We start from the raw sequence: 20,768 nt of genomic DNA, 5'->3' as shown, positions 1-20,768 counted from the left end.
TTCAGATTTTTGGAGGTCTTAAAAGGGGGTTTCAACGGTATGAACAGTTGCGAGTGTGAGTGCATGCAAATTCATGTATGTTAAACCGCACACAAACACATAGCTATTCGACGCCACAGGTATTTAGTGCTGTTGGCTATTTGTGACAGATGTCCTGGAGGGTGGGAAGTCTTAGGGAGTTGGGGAAGAAGACCAGTGAATTAAAAATTGACATGACACTAAGGCAAGATGACATGTTTCCGTGTTATGAAGAGTCGTAATAAAAGCCACCTGGTGTGACATTCACAGTGTAATGTGTTTATGACAAGTAGCCGGCAGGCGTTGCCTAATGAGGGTTGTGTAGCTAAAGGGAGAGCAGGCACTTTTTGTAAATGGCATGACTTTATGGTCTGTTTGGCATTGGTTGTCTTCCCCTTGCTGAATCCTTGTTGAAAAGTGAAATTTTAACTGTTCCCTGTCTGTTCTGTCCATCTGCTAGTGACTTTCTCTGAATTTGTATCTGTACATATTTTGTTGCTTTGTGTGTGTGTGTGTGTGTGTGTGTGTGTTGTAAATATTTTGCTGTTATTAGAAAGAAGTATTTTTGAGGGCTTAATGGTACATTTTCTACATGGTACAAGTGCATGTTGTTCAGATGGAATTGATTTATTTTTGGGAATGTTGTTTTCTCATTGCTTTGTGTTATATGGGTTAAGTTCGTTTGTTTTGTTTTTGTTTGCTATTGGTGCATGATTTGGCCATTTAGTGTTAAATGTGAACAGGAGGGCGGAATGAATAATTATTTTCCCAATATTTTGACTTGAATGAAGACATTTTGCGGAATATGCTCGTGCAAATGTATGCTAAAAATTGTTGTTATGTTGCCACAGTTCTGAAAATTGTGCTGCTTATATTACACACAAAAACTCATAATATTTTGTTTTCTTGTGATTGCAGATGACAAAGTCAAGGCTTTAGCGGCAGAGAAAAAGAAATTAGTTGAAGAAGTGAGTAACTGTTTTCCTAATATTCATTCCCTTTTTGGTAAATTCATACTTATGGTGCAGATTTTTATGTTAAATGAACTTTCCTTGGTGTGTGAATGATCAAGTCGACCATCACCGATCTGTCCCAGGCTTTGCACGGAATGAGAGAATTTTTCCACTGTAACACATTCCAAACATCAACATCATGAGTGTGTTCTGCACAGAGTGGACATTTTTTGCTGCATTCAATCATTTCTTGTTTCTTGAGATTGTTTCTTTGTAAGGTCTTTAAAGAAATTATATCAAACAAAAAAAACGGTCTCAAATCGCCCCAAGAGCTATACAGTTCAGGTATGGGGTTGTAATTATGGGACCACACACCAGCCACCCTGATATCACCCTTCGTGGTGGACTGGGCGTTAAGCAAACAAACAAACAAACCACACACCAGGAATACCTTAAAATAAATGTTTGAGCGCTGAGTTACTCAAATTGAAAACGGATGTGTTTTGACTAGGAATCCCAGACTGTAATTTTTATTGGGATGTTCTTTGAGCGAGTCACAATTTTCGTCCTACCTTTCGACCCTGAGTATTTCATGTACTATTCCTAGAAATACAGATCTGAAATTGAGCCGAGAGCTACAGAGTTCATTTTGGGAGTTGAATAGATGACAACACACACAAGGAAGGTCTTACAATTAGTGTGTGAGCATTCTGAATGCTGTGTTTGGTAGTCATTGCAGACCTTGATATTCTCCAACCGACATTGTGTCTGTTTCTGTTGCGCGAAGCGTTTTGGCACTGTTTCGGAGCCGTTTTGAGCAAATCATTGCAGGTGTTTCTAAATTACAGTACAGCGAAGGTCCCTTAAACTTTTTAAGGTCCAAATCGTCAGAAAACTCTCCAAAATGGCGGCTTAGACAATATATCTTTAAATTAACCTTCATTATCTATATGACCCCCTTGTTTACCAGACCAAGTTTTTCAGATTCGCTGAAGTCTCAAAATAGATGTTTCACTGCTGTACAATTGTTTTCGGTCATTTTTTTCAGATCAACAGGTTAGAAAATTCTATAGACGAACAGTCCCGGGAGAAAAAGTCCGACAACCCCCAGGTGCCAACAGTCAACGGACCAGAAATGCAGCTATACGAAATTCAAAGTAAGTGGCAAGAGCCTTGCAGTAAAATAGCAAATGATTTTGATCAAGACACAACAGGAATACCTTTTCTATGAGTCTATTATTGCAGTTTGTTTGGCATGACAAAAACAGTATGCATTTACACAGCCCCCATTCTACTAAAGGTAAATGTAAACTTGATTTTGATGCAGACTTTTGATTTTGCATTTATTGAGGATGAGAGTCGTTTGTTAAATTCAACCTTTTTCTCAGGTGCCAGGAGACTGATTCCATGTAACTTTCACTAGCTGTTGTGTATATTTAGATTGCCTATTTCCCTTTATTAGTTGGATGTTTATTGCAGACAGACTAGCAGTGCTGTGTTGGAATGTAAGATAAGTTCTAAGAATACTGACAATTTAAATCACACTGAATTTTTTTAGCCTGAATCAAGTCACTTCAATGTTTTGTTCCTTTTCTTTTGCAGGAGAAGCCAGTAAACAAATCCATGATTACAAGTTTAAGTTACAAAAAGCTGAGCAAGATATAGCAACATTAGAAGGCATGGTAAGTGTTTGTGATTCAGAGAGAGAGAGAGAGAGAGAGAGAGAGAGAGAGAGAGAGAGAGAGAGAGAGAGAGAGAGAGAGAGAGAGAGAGAGAGAGAGAGAGAGAGAGAGAGAGAGAGAGAGAGAGAGAGAGAGAGAGAGAGAGAGAGAGAGAGAGAGAGAGAGAGAGAGAGAGAGAGAGAGAGAGAGAGAGAGAGAGAGAGTTGGAAAGACCACACAATAAAGAACAACAGCAACAAACGATCAAACATTCACACATAAATGCACAAAAAACAAACAAACAAAACAACAATAACAACAAACAAACAAGAAGAGCAAACGCTCGATCGAGTCACTTTCGCAGTTCTGAATATTATATGAGGCATCAGATGGACAGGAAGAAATTGCTATTCACAACACAATGAGTCACGTTCACATAAAATTTGAGCCCGGTCACTTTTATAGTTTCCGAGAAAAGCCCAACGTTAAGTTGTGTGTTGCCGAACAGAAAAGGCTAGTTATCTCCCTTGTTTTTCTGATAACGTTCGTAAAAGGCTACAGATGTAAATACTTTGATGTAAAGAATAATCCTACAAAGTTTCAATCACATCCGATGAACTTTGTCAAAGATATAAAATGTCTAATTTTTCCTTTGACGCTGACCTGTGACCTTGAAAAAGGTCAAAGGTCAACGAAACCATCGTTAAAGTGTAGAGGTCATTGGAGGTCACGACTAAACAAAATATGAGCCCGATCGCTTTGATAGTTTCCGAGAAAAGTCCAACGTTAAGGTGGTGTCTACGGACGGCCGGCCGGACAGACTAACACTGACCGATTACATAGAGTCACTTTTTCTCAAGTGACTCAAAAAGCAAAGAAAGAAATAAAAACAAACGAACATTAATTAAACAACAAAGAAGTCAGAGAGAGATAGATGTATGTGTGTCTATCAGTGTGTTGGTGTCTGTGAGATCATGTCTGAGAGATGTACAGTATGTCGGGTTTAAAAAAAATAAAAAATCGGTGTCCCTTGCTTCTGAAATGATGACTTTGATTGTGAGGGCGGTGATGTGCAGGTGGGCAGACTGGAAACCCAAGTCAAACGCTACAAGGGAGAAGCGGAGCGGGCAGAGGGGCTGGAGGATGAGTTGAAACAGGAAAAGAGGAAACTTCAGAGAGAGGTGAGTGCCAGCTTGACTGTTCCCAGGACATTCATTGCAGGGTCCATGCAGCTGTGCCTGCAGCCAGAAATCTGGCTTTTGGAAAGGTGTTCTGGCAGCAGTGTGTCGGGAGAAAACACAGTCCCCTATTTCTTTGATGCGAGAATTGGCAAGTGAAGCAAGTGGGGCGAGGAAGTAGCATTCCGTGGGCAATTCTCGCCGCTAGAAACGCTAGGATTTGGTGAGAGTAGGCGGGCATGCCAGAATTGTGCCAGGCAAGTTAGTGTTAATGGCGTTGTGCGTCACTGAGTGGCCATTGGACTGACATGAGCAGCTTGGCTCAGACCGTTTTCTGTGGTGTGCAACAACCTTTAGCGTTTTGCCTTGAACTGCCCTAGGTATTTACTATCAACTTTTTTTTTATTGTATTGATTTATTTTATTGCATTAGCAGGGGCGGATCCAGGGGGGGGGGTTTCTGGAACCCCCCCTAGCCTAAGAAAAAAGAATGAGAAAATAAAATTTGAAAACAAAGAAAAACTGATGGCTTAGATTGCACCAGATTGCTCCATTTTCCTTGATTTTTATCAAAAAAATTCCGGGGGAGCATGCCCCCGGACTCCCCTAGGAGCCGGCCTTTGTCTTCTTAGTGATGGTTTTGGAAAGTAGTTGGGTAATTTCCTTGCTCAGGTTGCACCAGACCGGACAATTGTCTTTATTTTACTCCAAATTTGTCTTCTTAAATGTACTTTTTGGAAGGTGTTTTTGGGGGGAGTTTCATTGTTGAGATTGCACCAGATTGCTCAATTTTCTTTGTTTTTATCAACATTTTTCGGGGGGGGGGGGGGGGGGGGGGCATTCCACCTGTCGCCTGTCGTGGAATTGTCCCTAACAGGAATTTGGAAACACCCCCTTAAAAATTATGCGATCCGCCCCTGATTAATAATTTTATTGATTTATTTGAAGTATTGATTTAATTATTTTAATGGTTGATTGATTGATTGATTGATTGATTGACTGATTTATTTATTATTTTGTTATGAGAAGAAATCTGACACTTGATTGGCTGATGAATGTTGCAGCTTCGAGAAGCCCAAACACAAGTGGAAGAACTTCAGAACCAAAACAAGCACTTGACGATACGATTAGACCGCATCAAACAGTCCCGTACGGCCCTGGGCATCCAATGATGCGCGCCCTTCTGCCGCTCGCTCCCCTTCTCCCGCAAGACACTGACACACACACCCACGTTCCTCGCACCGTTTTCGCCTTCCTCCGTGATTCAAGCTTCACCGGCATGCCTCAGCCAGCTACAGGGGGGTGACCAGTGTATCATCATCATCATCTCTGCCGCCGCGGAACTAATGTCAACAAGGGCTCTCAGTGTAGATTTGCTAGCTGTTATAACGCTAGAAGCGTCCAACAGCAGGTTGAGGAAGCCTAAGTATCAACACCTCGACTGAAAGTCAACAAGTGCTCTCGATGTAGATTTGCTAGTTGTTATAATGCTAGAATCGGCCAACTGCTGTTTTGGGAAGACAGATTTTCATCCCGGCGTTGTCTGAACATTAATCAACAAGTGCTCTCGTTTCATCCTTGCCTCGACTCAACATTGATCAGCACAGGCTTGCGGTGTAGCTTTGCAAGCTGTTATAATGCTAGAATTAGCTAACCCACAGTAATGGGAGGCCTGAGTATCATCACCTCGACTGAACATCAACAAGTGCTCTCAATGTAGATTTGCTAGCTGTTATGATGCTAGAATTGGCCAACCGTGGTTGGGGGAGGCCAAAACGTGATCACTGCCTTGAATGAACATCGACAAGTGCTCTCGATGTAGATTTGCTAGCCGTTATGACGCTAGAATTGGCCAACCGTTGTTGAGGGAGGTCAAAATGTGATCACTGCCTTGAATGAACATCGACAAGTGCTCTCGATGTAGATTTGCTAGCCGTTATAACGCTAGAATCTGCCAACCGTGGTTGAGGGAGGCCAAAATGTGATCACTGCCTTGAATGAACATCGACAAGTGCTCTCAATGTAGATTTGCTAGCCGTTATAACGCTAGAATCTGCCAACCGTGGTTGAGGGAGGTCAAAATGTGATGCTCTCAATGTAGATTTGCTAGCCGTTATAACGCTAGAATCTGCCAACCGTGGTTGAGGGAGGCCAAAATGTGATCACTGCCTTGAATGAACATCGACAAGTGCTCTCAATGTAGATTTGCTAGCCGTTATAACGCTAGAATCTGCCAACCGTGGTTGAGGGAGGTCAAAATGTGATGCTCTCAATGTAGATTTGCTAGCCGTTATAACGCTAGAATCTGCCAACCGTGGTTGAGGGAGGCCAAAATGTGATCACTGCCTTGATTGAACATCAACAAGTGCCGTCAGTGATTTGCAAGTTGTCGCAAAATCTAGCTTCAGGGGCTTTCTTCATCTATCACCACCATGCTGCCAACTGGACTTGACCTTATTTTTGTTTTTGATTCACCCGGTGTGGTATTTGCAACAACTCATCGGTCACCAGCCCCAGGGAAGACAAGAAGAGAGCATCACCGTCCTGTGTGAGACTGAATAGTACAGTCAGCAGAGAGGTAGGACAGCTAACCTTGCCATCTGTCTGTAGTGAAGAGCAGAAAGTAGGAAAGAAGGCATGGATACAGGCATGCTTTGGCTTTCCTGTGTCAGATTGAATAGTACAGTCAGCAGAGAGATAGGACAACTAGCCATCTGTCTGTTGTGAAGGGAAAACAGCCATTGATACAGGTTTGCATTTATGAGTCACCTGCCCGAGACTGAGGCAAGGCAAGGAGTTGGCATGCAGTGCAGGTGTAAGCATATTGAGACAGCGGACTTTTGTGGGGTCCTTTCCTTGGCGGGTGGGATGCGTCTCTTTGGGGAGAAATCTTTCCTTTTTTTGGCATGTGTGTGCACTCTTCCCTTCTTCGGCGTGTGTGTGTTTGAACATTTAAAAGATAAAAAAGCTGATTATTCTTACTGAGGAAGAATGGAGAAGTTTGAAATATATATATATATATATAACCAAGTGTGAAATCTAGGAAGAGTGTAAAAAGCCAGAATAGGTTTCTGACGTGCTGGTTCGGTTGTCAGAACTTTTGTCTGCCGGTTTCGTTGTAAGAGCCTTTTGTAGGCTTGTGTTTGTTTGACACAGGACATGATGTAGTGGTGTGGAATGGAGCCTGCTTTCCTACGTGACTGCATGTACATGGCTGTGTTTATTTGGATTGATACAGAAAGGGGACAATGGATTGTCAAAGTTGAACGTTTCTTTCCCCGTCTTCCCCTCCAAGCTAACATGTTTTCCCCCTCAGAGTATGCTACTCACCCCTGACTGTGTCTAGACAAGATTTCATGTTCACTTGTTGTGGCATTACAGCTGCTGGAGTATATTTTAGCAGCGTGCGAAGAGGATAGAGAGTGCAGTGCGTTTTGCATGGTTGTGGTTTTGGTAGTGCGGGCAGCGGAGCGCCTGAGAGCAAGGATGAAGCTGGCGTCACGTGGAAAGTCACTTGGTTCTGACTGGTGTTCTGGTGCTTTTATGACCTGTACATACTGACTGCAAACAGTGCATTGTGTGAGCATTTCAAGTTGGAATCGGGTGTGCCTGCATACATGTGTGTCAGTGCGTGTGTGTGGGCCATTTGTGTACACACTCACATGTGTGAGAGCGCATGCATGTGTGTCAGTGTATGTGCTTGTGAACGCACGCATGTGTGAGTGTCTGTGTGAGATGTGTGTGGTTGCATATAATGGGTGTTGTGTGAGATGTGTGTGGTTGCATATAATGGGTGTAATGTAAATGACGATGGAGCACCTACGTATGACAGAAGAAGCCCCAAACATAGAGTACCATTGAACAATTGCATCAATGTGCTGTGCATGCTACTGCATGATGACAAGTGATTGTATGATTACTATTTTTTCTTCTTCAAAGAGTATGTTGTAGAACCGCTTAAGTGTTACCATAACAGTTTACACTTTAAAAACTGACGGTGAAGCTTTCTTCACATACACAAACTAATGACTGATAAAAAGCAATCTTGAGACTACTATGTTTACTTGGTTAACCTGTACATGTTGCTTGTAAAACACACCAGCTTATTCTAGCCAAGCAGAATGGTCAGGTTCCCCTCTGTGTAACTAGACATATTTTTGCTAAAAAAACTTTGATCACTCTTTTCTCAGATGCGCTTTGCTGATATTTAAAATATTTGATTATTATTAATTTATTAATTTATTTATTGCTTTGAGTTACTTGGGGAGAGGGGGGAGGGGGGGGGGGGTGGTAATACAGGGATCATACTGGATCTGGTTTAATCCTGTCTTCACTTTGAAATAAAACACATAGTTGTATCCACAAAATAAGCGTTCAGATTTATAGTATATCTATTTATTTAACAGGGTAAAATTGAAATATTACTTTCGTTACTGGAGTTTTTTTTTCTTCAAGTGAGGAGCTTTGGTTCAGTTTGCTTTTGTTAGATCTATCCGCATATATGCGAAAACAATACACTGTCATCTCACACGTTTGCATGCAGTGATTCTCCTAGCGTGAGTTTGATGTTGCTGTTCCCGAAAACTGCCTTTGTTGCTCCCATTAACCATAGCAAGACTGTAAGGCTTCTTTTTAAGCCTACTGTCTATATGATACTTACCGAGACAGTACTATTCTTGCACATTATCTATTATAGGCCGAAAAAATTGGACAAAACGCTGCGTGGGTACAATTATCTCCCATAACCATGCGCCACCGTGGATCCCAAGCACTGTCTGAGTGCTTCCCCCTTACAGGATGTAGGTGGCGCGTCCTCTTTCTTTATGAGCTGCAGACCCTCAAAAAGCCCATAACATATCAAGAGGGGAGGCGGGAGGGAAACTCTAATAGTACTGTCTCGGTAAGTATCATATAGACAGTAGGCTTAAAAAGAAGCCTTACAGTCAATATAACACTTACCTCGACAGTACTATTCTTGCACAGAATACCAGAGTGGTGTGAGGGTGATATGTAGAGTATTAAACTCCTTAATCAAAATCACTTAAATCCAAGGATTAAGATACCCAGGCAATTTTCGAACAGTACTACTGTAAAAGAAAATATACCCAAGAAAAATACCTTAGACTGACGTGACCATGCTGGCAACCACTGCTTTGGCAATGCCATACGACTGGTCAAGCCTGAGACTGGAAAAGTCTCGCATATAGTGGTTAATAAACGTGGCTGGAGTCTTCCAGAACGCGACCGCCATTATGCTTTGGAGCGAGGCACCCCGCACGTGCGCCAACGAGGAGCCGATAGCCCGAATCTCGTGTGCCCTGATGTCAGGGACCACATCCACTTGAGCATGAACATAAGCCTGTTTGATAAGCAAGGTCAGCCAACGAGCTAAAGTTTGTCTAGAAATATCCGATTGGTACTTCGGATTAAGCGAGACAAACAGTGACCGCTTAGAAGACCGAAAGCTACGTGTTCTATCCAGGTACACTCTAAGGGCACGTACTGGGCAGAGGAAGCGATCAGGGTCATCATGTTCAAGAGTGGGAGCCAAGGCTTGAATGACTACTGGTTTGGACAACTCCGAGGCATTCTGATTCTTGGCTCGAAAGTCTGGTAGGAAAGCCAACGTCACCTGATGTGTGGTGAACTCAATGTCAAATTCCAGGCCACTCAAAGCTTGAATACCACTGAGTCTACGGCAAGTGGCTAAAGCGATGAGGAACACAGTCTTAAAAGTCAGGAACTTGATACTAATGCCTGCCAGGGGTTCAAACTCCTTGCTACGCAGGAGTTTGAGAACCAGGAAGACATCCCACTTGGGAAATGAAACCCGAGGTTTAGACACCGCTGCATTGCTAATACCCGAAAGGACATTAGCAATGAGGGAGGAACTGATCAAGTGTTCAGGTCTGCGACCAGTAGCAGCCGCAATCGTGGAAGTGATGGCAGATTTGTATCCAAGAAGAGTCTTAGAAGAAAGACTCTTCTTTTGATACACTTCCACCAGGAAGTTGGCCAAGTCCTGTGTTGAGGGATAAAGCGGCTTTATCCCCTTGGACAAGGCGAAGGAGGCCCAAGCTCTCCAGCGTAAGTCATAGAGCTGATTAGTTGATCGCCTCTTAGCGTTCAAGGAAAACTCTACTGAACTCTTGTGCAATCCTAGTGCAAGCAGTTTGGAGCGCACAAGAGCCATGCGGTCAAGCACAGACTCTCTGGACGTGGATGAGGGAGGCCTGATCGAGGCTGGAGCAGACTTCCCCCGTCCAGATTCAGAGGTAGAGGGTCTACGTGGGTGAGACCGCGAAGATCTGGAAACCACGGAGCTGTTGGCCAGTAAGGCGCGACCAAAATCAGTCTTGGCCGTTCCTGCAGATACTTTGCCAGTACCCTCGGAATCAGAGATGTCGGGGGATAGGCGTAAGCATCGAGGAGCCTCCACGAGAGAGTGAATGCGTCCACGTGGAACGCATTCGTGTCTCGAAAGGGGCTGACGTACCTGGGAAGCCGAGCGCTGAATCGAGTTGCGAACAGATCGATCAGAGGACGGTCCCACCTTGCCCACAGACGCCGTAGAACGTTGTGAGCGATGGTCCATTCTGTGGGGAGAACCTGATCGCCCCGACTGAGAATGTCGGCCAGGGCGTTCAGTTTCCCCGGAACGAATTGGACTGACATCCGGACCTGATTGGTCTGGCACCAGAGCAGAATCTCCTCCGCTAACAGGGAGAGGGACCGAGAATTGGTGCCCCCCTGGTGGCGAAGGTAAGCTAGGCATGTGGTGTTGTCCCCGTGGACCAACACATCCTGATCCCGAATCAGGAGGCGAAACTCCAGCAGAGCCCGACGAACCGCCTCCAACTCTAGAAAGTTGATGTGTAGGAGGGACTCCTCCTGGGTCCAGACCCCCTGGGCCTCGTGCAGGTCCAGGTGGGCCCCCCAACCCCGCGTAGAAGCGTCGGTGTACAGGAAGAGAGACGGCCGTCTCGGTTGGATAGGCACCGCAGAGTTGAGCCAGATCGGGTCCAGCCATTGGACTACAGCCTCGTGAAACCAAGGCCCGATCTGGACCAACTCGGTGTAATCGAGAGGCCTGGAAGTCCGATCTGCTACTGCCCGTTGCAGGGGACGTTTGTGTAGCCTTGCAAGGGGCAGCAGCAGAGCGACAGACTCCATGGAACCCAACAGTTCCGCCAGCCGCCTGTGAGGAACAGCGCGGCAAGCCTGAATGGAGAGGATCTTTCGCCTCAGGGAGAGGATTCTGTCCGGGGAGGGAGACACAGTGTAAAGCACTGTGTCGAACGCCATCCCCAAGTAGCAAAACTGCTGGGCTGGCACGAGGTCTGACTTGTGCCACTGTATCTGGAACCCCAAAGCATGGGTCCGTTCCAGGACCTGCCGGGTGTGTTGGAGGCATTGATCGCGAGACTGGGCCAGGGTGAGCCAATCGTCCAAATATTGACGCAGACGCACACCCTGAGCTCTGACCAACGCCGCCAGCTCCTTGACCACCTTTGTAAAAATCAGCGGGGCCAAGGACAGGCCGAATGGGAGGGCCCGAAACTCGAACACTGTGCCCTCCCAAACAAACCGGAGCAGATGTCGGTACCCCGGGGCCACCAGGATGTGGAAGTAAGCATCCTGGAGGTCCACAGACGTGGCCCAATCGTTTGGCCGGATGGCCAACCGGACCGACGAAGGGGTTTCCATCTTGAACTTGCACCTGCGAAGGTACAAGTTCAAGGTGGAGAGGTCCAACACCGGCCTGAACCTGCCGTCCTTTTTGGGGACGGTGAACAGGCGGGAGTAGAACCCCGGAGAAGGCTGAGAAAGGGGGTAGACAGCCTTCTTCTCGACCAACGAGTTCACCTCGTCTTGAAGAGCCTGCCATCTGGCAGGGTCTCGAGGAGGGGGGAACGTCAAAGGTAGAGCGGACAATGGAGGTTGTGACGACAGCGGTAGAGAAAACCCCGACCCCACCACCCTCAAGATAAACTGGTTGGAGACCAGTCTGCCCCACATGTCGCGGGCCCGAAAAAGGGAACCGACGGACGAAAGAGGGGCAACTTGAGGGGGCGTCAACGTAGGGCCGGGACTCACTGAAAATTCTGCTGGCGGGCAGGCGCAGGCTTGCGACCACCCCCCTGGTGGTGCTGCTTACCCTTACCTGTCTGAGCACCCTTCTTCTTACGCTTGGGAGCACGAGAAGCCGGGGCCGCAGGGGGGAACGCGACAGGCGCCTGAGAGGAGGAAGAAGGAGGCAGTGAAACTGGCTTCTTCTTCTTCTTCTTCTGAGGCTGGGAGCTGGAGGTGACTGTAGCACTTCTCTTACTCCCCGCCGACGTCGCCGAAGCAGCGAGGCCAACCATCAGAGAATCAGTGTTCCTCTGGCGTGTGGACTCCACCACAGAACGGACAGTGCCCGGATGAAAAAGGGAAGAAGGCTGAGGAAACGTGTTCCTCAGACTCTTCCTCATATCCGGAGGCACTAAAGAAGTAGCCAGAAAATGATCACGGAACAGGGCCAACAAGTGGACCCGTGTTCCAATGGCCAATTCTGCCGCAGTCGTCACGCACGATCGCACGGCATGCAAAGCCCGATCCACTCGAACCGTGTCAAGGACCCGAGTGGAATCGGACTCTGCCCGATCGGGAGGGTCCAACAGTGTGGACAGCGTGCTCATCCATGTCAAGGCCTGTGATTGGGCCTCGACAATGGAAGAAACGGTGGCCTCAAGATTGTGGAACGAAGCAGAGCTCAGTTCCACCTTCTTGACCGAAGGCACCTCCCCAACGAACACATCACCGTCAGCCCCACCCTGAACACTCGAAGTCTGGAAAGGGAGAGTTCGAGAGTCAAAGGGAAAAGGGAGGGACGAAACAGATTGGACACGAGGAAACAGTGGAGGTGCGCCTCCCGAAGGAAAGCACGGCACTGAATCCGCGTCCTCCCGAGGAACATAGGTCGCGTTCGCACGTGAATCTGTACTCCTCAGGCGATGTGCTGCCGCTTCCACCGTGGCACTAAGACTAGGGTGGAACGCGAATTGCTGGCGGCCGGATCGTTCATAAAACGAGCCGCCGGCAGACGCGGCGTGTGCCTCCCGCGCCCGGGCCGAAGCGGACTCCAAGGACGAGAGGGCGTCGGAGGGAAGGACGTCCTGAAACTGTTCAAACGTCCTTCTAGCTGTGCGAGGGAGAGCCTCCTGCCTCTCGTCCTCAGACTCCACGTCCTGTGTGTCAACCGAAGGGTTGGGAACACTAGACGACAGACGCTTAAGAGAGGCATCCGTGGCGTCAAGACGCCGCGTGATGTCTGTCATGTACTGTTGGAAAGTACGAAGCATAGCTTCGGAAGTTCCATCAGAAACCGGCAAGGGTAGAGGATCAGTGTTAACCTCAGGGCGACCCTGATCCTCCTCCCCATCGTCCTCTGACTCACTCTCCTCTTCACTTCCCGACAACTCCTCAACAGCAGGAGTGTAGGAAGCTTGAGGGGGAGGAGCCGAAAGTGATGAAGTAGACTGTGACGAAACGCCCACTGAAGCAAGAGGCCGCGAAGACCCCTGCCCCAAAGACGAAACGTCTCCAGCAGCCGAAGGGAGAGAACAACAAAAACCCTGCGACTGTTGGGTCAGTCCAGCCAACGAACCCCCGCCATTTATAGACTGAACAGGGACCCATCGGGTCTGATCAGAAAAGAAATGGTCCGGTCCGGTCGGGGGTGCCGATCCGGTCCGGTCGGGTGGTCCGGTGTTCCGGTGGTCCGGTCCGGTCCGGTCGAGTGGTCCGGTGTTCCGGTGGTCCGGTCCGGTCCGGTGGTCCGGTCCGGTCCCGTACCATCCGGAGGTCCCATTCGGCACAGAACCATCCGTACCCACAAAAGTGTTCGGGTGGTTCGGTCCGGACGTGGAAACACCGTACCATCCGGACCCGTAGGTCCGGTGTGTTCCGGTTCGGTGCCAGACCACCCGGACCAACAGAGGTGGTCGGGTGGTCCGGTCCCGACCGGACCACTGGTCCCGTACCGTACCATCCGGACCCGTAGGTCCGGTGTGTTCCGGTTCGGTGCCAGACCACCCGGACCAACAGAGGTGGTCGGGTGGTCCGGTCCCGACCGGACCACTGGTCCCGTACCGTACCATCCGGACCCGTAGGTCCGGGGGTCCGGCAAGGGCCAGAGGTACTGTCCCGCACCGGACCCTAAGGTCCGGTACGGTCCCGTACCATGGGTCCCGTCCGGACCAAACCCGGAGGTCAAGTCCAGTCGGGACCCGTGGGTCCGGTTCGATCCCGACCCGTAAGCCTGGACCGTTCCGGACCCTTGGTCCGGACCATCCGTCACCCGAACACCAGACGCTAAGGAATGGCGTGGGGTCAAGACGGTCCGGTCGGAGGTGTCGGTTTGAGCAACAGAAACAATGTTCCCGTCGCCCTGACCATTCGACAGAAGTACCACGTTCTGTCGAACACCTCCACGTCCAGTAACTAGTCGGCCGGAGCGTTTCATAGAGGGACAGCCACCAGTCACACGGACGTCAGAGGGAACCGTAGTAGCAGTGGTCGTAGGCACGATGCCTGAAACCCCTGCCCCCACAGGACCGCCCTGAACGGGGTCAATTCGCATCCCAACCCCAGCGGGGAGGGAATTCATAGACCCCGTCATCTCCTCCGATCTCCCCCCCCATGAGTCCGAGACTACTGTCGAAACAGCAGTAGACGACCCAGCGAGGGAGTTCAGAGGAGGACCCGTGTCCCTCCTGGCTTCCACAGCGGTGGAAACCGAGGAGGGCACAGGAGAGGCACCGGAAAAGAAAGAAGTCGAAACCTGAGTCTCTCCCGTAGCCCCTAGATCAGATTCACCAACCCCCAAAGAGGGTTGGGAATCGACCCGCCCCCGGATTCGAGCCAGGGAGGAGAAGGAAACCTTCCCCCCAGGCTTGAAACCGGGAGGAGCTGAAGCCTGAGACTGAGGGCCGGACAACGGCGTCGAAGGGGGGGAAGCGTGTTCCACGGAAGGAGAAGGAGAAAGACGCTTTTTCTTTCCCCTCGACCTTCCCCGAACCTTCGACGGCGCAGCCCCGCCCGAAGTCCCAGGTTCAAGCCCAGCCTGTTTGAGCAAGCTCGCATTGAGCTTGCTCAAACAGGCTTTCTCCGCCCTCCCTCGCCGCAAACGCAAAGCGTTTGGGGAGGGAGAGTCGGAGCGCCGAAAGGTCCCCCTGTCCGTGCGCAAAACATGACGCTGTGCGCCCGGAGAAGGGTTGCCCCCGGCAGACTCTGGTTCCGTAGAACCAGAGCCCAAAACAAGACGAGACATCCTACCTCGCCCTGTACGTACCCTTAAAAAATCGAGAATTAACAAAATTCAAAGAAAATTAGGTCAATACTCAAGTGAATGAGGCGAAACGAGAAGCAGACGACCGGTCACCACGAAGTAGGACGGTAGGCACGCCGAGTCCGCCACACAACAACGGAGGCACAAGTTGGAAGAAAAACAACGTAGCCTCAAGCCAGAAGTGGAATAACACACAAAAATCCAACAGGTGGTAATCCACACAGAAAAGAAGACTCTAGAATCCAAAATAATCCGGGAGCGCAGCAGAAACACAGCCTACTGTCACGCGCGAAAAAAGAAAGAGGACGCGCCACCTACATCCTGTAAGGGGGAAGCACTCAGACAGTGCTTGGGATCCACGGTGGCGCATGGTTATGGGAGATAATTGTACCCACGCAGCGTTTTGTCCAATTTTTTCGGCCTATAATAGATAATGTGCAAGAATAGTACTGTCGAGGTAAGTGTTATATTGACTGGGGCGTGACAGCACTTTGATTCACACAAGTTGAATGTGGTAAGAGAAGGTTTCATTTCAGTGCCTTTTAAACACTGTCTGATCTCATGGTGCCTGAATGCATTAATTCAGTTCTTTTTTCTTAGGTTAGGGAAACAGTCAAACTCGTTACTGCAGCGTGAAGGTTGCATGTTTAGGGAACCAGTCTCAGAACCTTAGCGCTTAGGTTGAAGAATTTCTTTGAAGCCATTCAGTGATTCACTACTTTTTGTTTTTCCATGGAAAAAGTCAGAAAAATGGTAACTATTTATTAAACAGCATGAATGAAAGCTATCCTCAAATTTTTGAAGGATTTTTTTCCCCAAAGGTCACAATATGTCTTTGTCTCATTCTATATTTGTCAGATTTTATCTGTCCTGTTTCATGCACTCTGTTTTAAGCTGTCACAAAACTGAAAAGTGAAAAAGTGTGTACGAGCAACTTGGAAAGATTATTTTTATCGATGTTATTCCTTAATACTGATGGTATGCTTGAAGCTCATACATTATTCATTTCTCCTGTATCTACTGTAGTGCAACATTGGCTTGTCCCTGTACTTGAGTCAAGATGTAATACCCCAGTCTTAGTTTATGTAACCCATGCCTTGATTGCCCCCCCCCCCCCCCCCCCCCCCCCCCCGTGGGTTAGGGGGAAGAATTTACCCGATGCTCCCCAGCATGTCGTAAGAGGCGACTAACGGATTCTGTTTCTCTTTTTACCCTTGTTAAGTGTTTCTTGTATAGAATATAGTCAATTTTTGTAAAGATTTTAGTCAAGCAGTATGTAAGAAATGTTAAGTTCTTTGTACTGGAAACTTGCATTCTCCCAGTAAGGTAATACATTGTACTACGTTGCAAGCCCCTGGAGCAAATTTTTGATTAGTGCTTTTGTGAACAAGAAACAATTGACAAGTGGCTCTATCCCATCTCCCCCCTTTCCCCGTCGTGATATAACCTTCGTGGTTGAAAACGACATTAAACACCAAATAAAGAAAGAAAGAAAGATGCCTTGATTCCATAATATTGATATGATAAAACCATGGCCAGTCTATTTGTTGCATCTGCACCAATTTCAAATTATTTGAATTATGTTAGCACTAGCAGAGGTGTATGTTGCCAACATTTTATTACGGAAGATTTAAAACTCTTTCCCTGTGGAATCCATTTTGTGAATGAGAAAAAAACTCAGTTGTTATCGTCTGTTACTGTTAGCTTTCAAGGTTAATCACTACCAAATTCTCAGTCATGGGTACATTCTCATGATATATTTTAATCAAGCCTGTTAACATGTCCATCATTATTTGATTGTTGCAGTCATTGAAAGTATGGGTTCAACCGCATAAAAATATTAAAATAATGCATGCGAAGGAATGTTTCTATTTCTATATTGTTACGAGCTCATTTACAGCGATATGTTAGGGGAAATAGGAAATGGCATTGCTAACGGCAACTCCGGCCATTGGTGTGTGTGTAATGATTCCATGCTGCATGTTTCCTGCTTGCTGTACATGTGTAATGTACAATACCCCTGTGTCTGATGAAATTCAAATGTAAAACAAGAAGACACGATGATGTAAAAACCTGAGGGTGATATTATGTGAGAAAGACTTGACTTTCAAAATAATGACGAATGTACTAGGCGCCCCGTTTTGAATGACACTGCTGGCATTGTGACGATGAGTGTATGAAAGTTTTCTCATGCTGAATTGTTGATGTTGTGAGCAACGTAACCAAACAGTTTCACAGTTGCTTGGCGTTTGGTGAGTTGATTCCCATAGAGATATTTTTTTTGCTTTGATGTATTTATTCGCACAATTCAAGCGTCCTAGGCTACCTACCACTCCTCCTCACACACACCCCCCCCCCCCCTTTTAACATGCTGCCTTGTTTTCATCAGTAGTTTGTAGTGCTCACGCCCAGATGCATCTGTGATTTCTTGCCATTGACAAATTATAGTACACCTGTTTACCGCATGCTTTGGTTTGACGTGGTTATAAATGTGTGCTGCTGTGCTTGTAAAACTGGCCATGGCGTGAGTGATTCCGGAGGCTGATACAAATGTAGTGGCAAGATTAATGTTGGGAGTACAACTTTGTGCATGTTGCGTTGAGTGACCTTGTGATTGTACACTTTATGTGAACTCTGCTGTGCAGAACTGAGAGTGAGAGATATTGAATGCTGCTGCTTAATCTGGAGTGAAAACAGCTCATAAGTGAGGTGGGGATTATTTTCTGACCACTTCACTGTACAATTTAGCCTTTCTTCACAGCTGAAGGTGCTGTTGGTAGACAGATTGGGATAGTGAATTGTGTTTGGCATAGTTGATTTTGGCTCCGATCTGATGATGGGCCTTGGAACATGAATGTCTGTGGTGAACATTTGATGGTGACTAATGTGTGAGAGACAAGGCATTTATGTGCATGCATGGGGCACTTGTGTTTTCAATTTTAAAAAATATTTCTAAAGTGTTGGATGTTGTATGTACTCCATGTCATACTGGTCAAGTTATTAAACAGCTTCCGCATTTTTTCAAAGTAGAGTTCAGACAAGGACACTTATATATATATCTATATATAGCGGTAAAATATGAATAATGTTAGGGCCCCCATGATATTTTGAATATAGTCCCTGTTAGCAGACTAACCCAAAGTATGATAGACAATAACAAGCTTGGCACAGTACACACAAACTACAAGGTAGTGAAAATAAGCACTAGCGTGGTTTTGCTGATTGATAGTTCTGGCTTACATTTCTTTTAAGAATACAGCCAGACCTGGTTTTCTTTAACAGTTTTAAGTGTCTTATTAACTGAAAACTTGGTGGGACAGATTTTGAATGCTTTTACTGTGTTTACATCTGGACTAGCTGTTTTTGTTTTCTTTAATTTGGGTACAGTTGTGTTTCTTGGTATCTAAACTTTCTTTTGAATCATGCTGATAGTGTTTAGGTCAGGCAAATGATTGATGAATGATTTAATTAATTTTACAAAATTAAATACAAATTTTAAGCAACTAGTAACTTGCGGGTAAGATGTTATTAAACACTCCAAAAGCTGCCGTATAAAATGATCATGTACGTAGTCCATCACGGACATACATAAACTTGGCCAAAAAATTATTGCAACACATTTTTTGGCCAACTTTAGTTCTGAACATTTGCAACACAAGAGATATTTTGAAAAAAATGTTCAATGCAAATCATGGCTGCAGTATGTAATTCAATTGTTATATTTCCTGAAAGAAACCAAATTCTAACTGTTCAGATACATTAGCACGCAATTAACATTTTGTTATGAAAATGTTTGAGCTGAATAAGCAGCCTGTAGCACGCAATATGTAATTAATTAAAAGTAACTATCTCAAGCAGTTTGTGACACTAAACTGAAACACAGCAAGCATGATTTGATAAGAAGGTGTACATCATGATGAGTACAGTGATAGCAGAGCACTGAAAACTACAGTGGTACCTGTGATGAAAGAACATTCTTGGGACCTGCAAAGGGTCACTACATTGCAGCTGGTCCGTCATGACACTAGCTATATTTTGGTAAAGATCAAAGACAAAGGGACTATAGAATTAGTGTCCAGTTTATTGGGAGGTGTCCTCTCATCGGAGGGGCCTCACAAGGCAGGTACCACTGTAGACTGGAATCGGAATGAACTTGTCTTGACAACTTTCAAAGCTGCTTCCCAGAAAAAGTGCTGTTTAAAGTACTGCATGTTAACATGGTCTTCCCACATAACACAAAATTGTACCCGTAGAACAATACGGCAGAGAAATACCTGCCAGAGCAATAAATGATGTTCGGAAATAACTCGGTCGGTTTGTATGGATTGTGAAAGACTCAAAGAGTGAGTTCCCTTGCTAATACTAGACAAATTTTGACATGTGCTTCCTGTACACGTGTTTGAGACACTGCCTGGCGAGAGACTTTTCCCACGTGACATTACGGGCCAGTCAGTAGCGAGAGGGCGTGTCTCGAACACGTGTACAGGAAGCAAGCACATGTCAATATTTGTCCTAGCAAAAGCAAGGGTACTCACTCTTTCACAACCCATACAAACCCGATGGAGTTCTTTCCAAACATCGCCTATTATTGACCATCGTGGATGTGCATATTTTACCCATACTAATATATATATATACACCACTGGTGTGCTGCTTGGTTGTTGCTTGCTTTTTCCTAGATGGAGACTTTTCAGTTACACCACTTCGTAATTATTTTTGATTTTTTTTTTTTAATGAATTCCAGATTTGACATTTCCATTTTGTTTCTTTTCTGAAATGAAGTCTTTAACAATGGCGGATTTGTATGAGGCGATTTTCATTTCAACACTGAACCTGAAGCATGGTTGTTAATAAATGCAACATAGAAACTGTTGTGCTTTTTCTTCATGCAGAGTCCTCATGTGTGAGAGAGAGAGGGAGTGCACATACATTCATAAAAGCAAATAAACAAGCATTAACCTTAACGGAGTTCAAGATAGCCGTCTTGTGGCCGTGGTGACATGGGGGTGGGACATGGATACCATCTCTGGGACTGCACAAGCAGTTGACCCGTGACCTAACCGGATTCTAATCTGCGACCTTTAAGTCACGCAAAACTGTTTCAAACCATACTGAGAGAGATAAAGAGGGAGAGAGAGCGTGGTGACACGGGGCTGGGACATGGATACCATTTCTGGGTCTGCACAAACAGTTGACCCGTGTCCAACCCGGGCCGGATTCCAATCCGCGACCTTAAGTCACTCAAAACTGTTTCAAACCATACCGAGAGAAAGGAAAAGGTCAGCAACAGAGAGAGGAAGATAAAAGAAATAAAAATAAAGTTCTGTTTCAGCCTGTTTTGCGTGTGTGTGTGTGCAGACTTGTGCAACAGGAACACCAACACAAGGAAATCAGTGATGCAAATCAAACATTTAGTTAGCAAAAGATCACTTGTATGAACCATGCATCACTTTCTATCTGATTTTTTTTTTTAAACAATTAAAAAATTAAATTTAAAAGAATTAAAAAAAAATTTTTTTTAATAAAAACAAAATAAAAATTAAAATAAGATAAAATAAAAGAGAGCGAAAACGGAGAGCAGAAGAAAAAAATGAAAGCTGCATGCTCGGATGAAAATAATCAACAAC

At 46.0% G+C, this 20,768-nt stretch overlaps 1 protein-coding gene across 2 annotated transcripts in view; it reads left to right on the top strand.

The window, feature by feature from the left end:
- Positions 1–8,426, top strand: part of LOC138981933 (leucine-rich repeat flightless-interacting protein 2-like) — a 54,969-nt gene extending 46,543 nt beyond the window's left edge. Inside the window, exons 7-12 of one of the 2 annotated variants that reach the window (XR_011460741.1) lie at positions 937–986; positions 2,020–2,128; positions 2,574–2,653; positions 3,709–3,813; positions 4,874–6,061; positions 6,137–8,426. Coding sequence is in view for 1 of the 2 variants with exons in the window: in XM_070355108.1 (XP_070211209.1) it covers positions 937–986; positions 2,020–2,128; positions 2,574–2,653; positions 3,709–3,813; positions 4,874–4,981 (452 nt within the window). In the remaining variant the exon portion in view is untranslated. Of the gene's footprint in view, positions 1–936; positions 987–2,019; positions 2,129–2,573; positions 2,654–3,708; positions 3,814–4,873 lie in introns of both variants that reach the window. The other variant, XM_070355108.1, reaches the window with a different exon arrangement.
- Positions 8,427–20,768: the final 12,342 nt, after the last annotated feature.

The sequence above is a fragment of the Littorina saxatilis genome, linkage group LG12, assembly GCF_037325665.1.
Source record: "Littorina saxatilis isolate snail1 linkage group LG12, US_GU_Lsax_2.0, whole genome shotgun sequence".
NCBI lineage: Eukaryota > Metazoa > Mollusca > Gastropoda > Littorinimorpha > Littorinidae > Littorina > Littorina saxatilis.
This window is presented reverse-complemented; position numbering and strand designations above follow the sequence as displayed.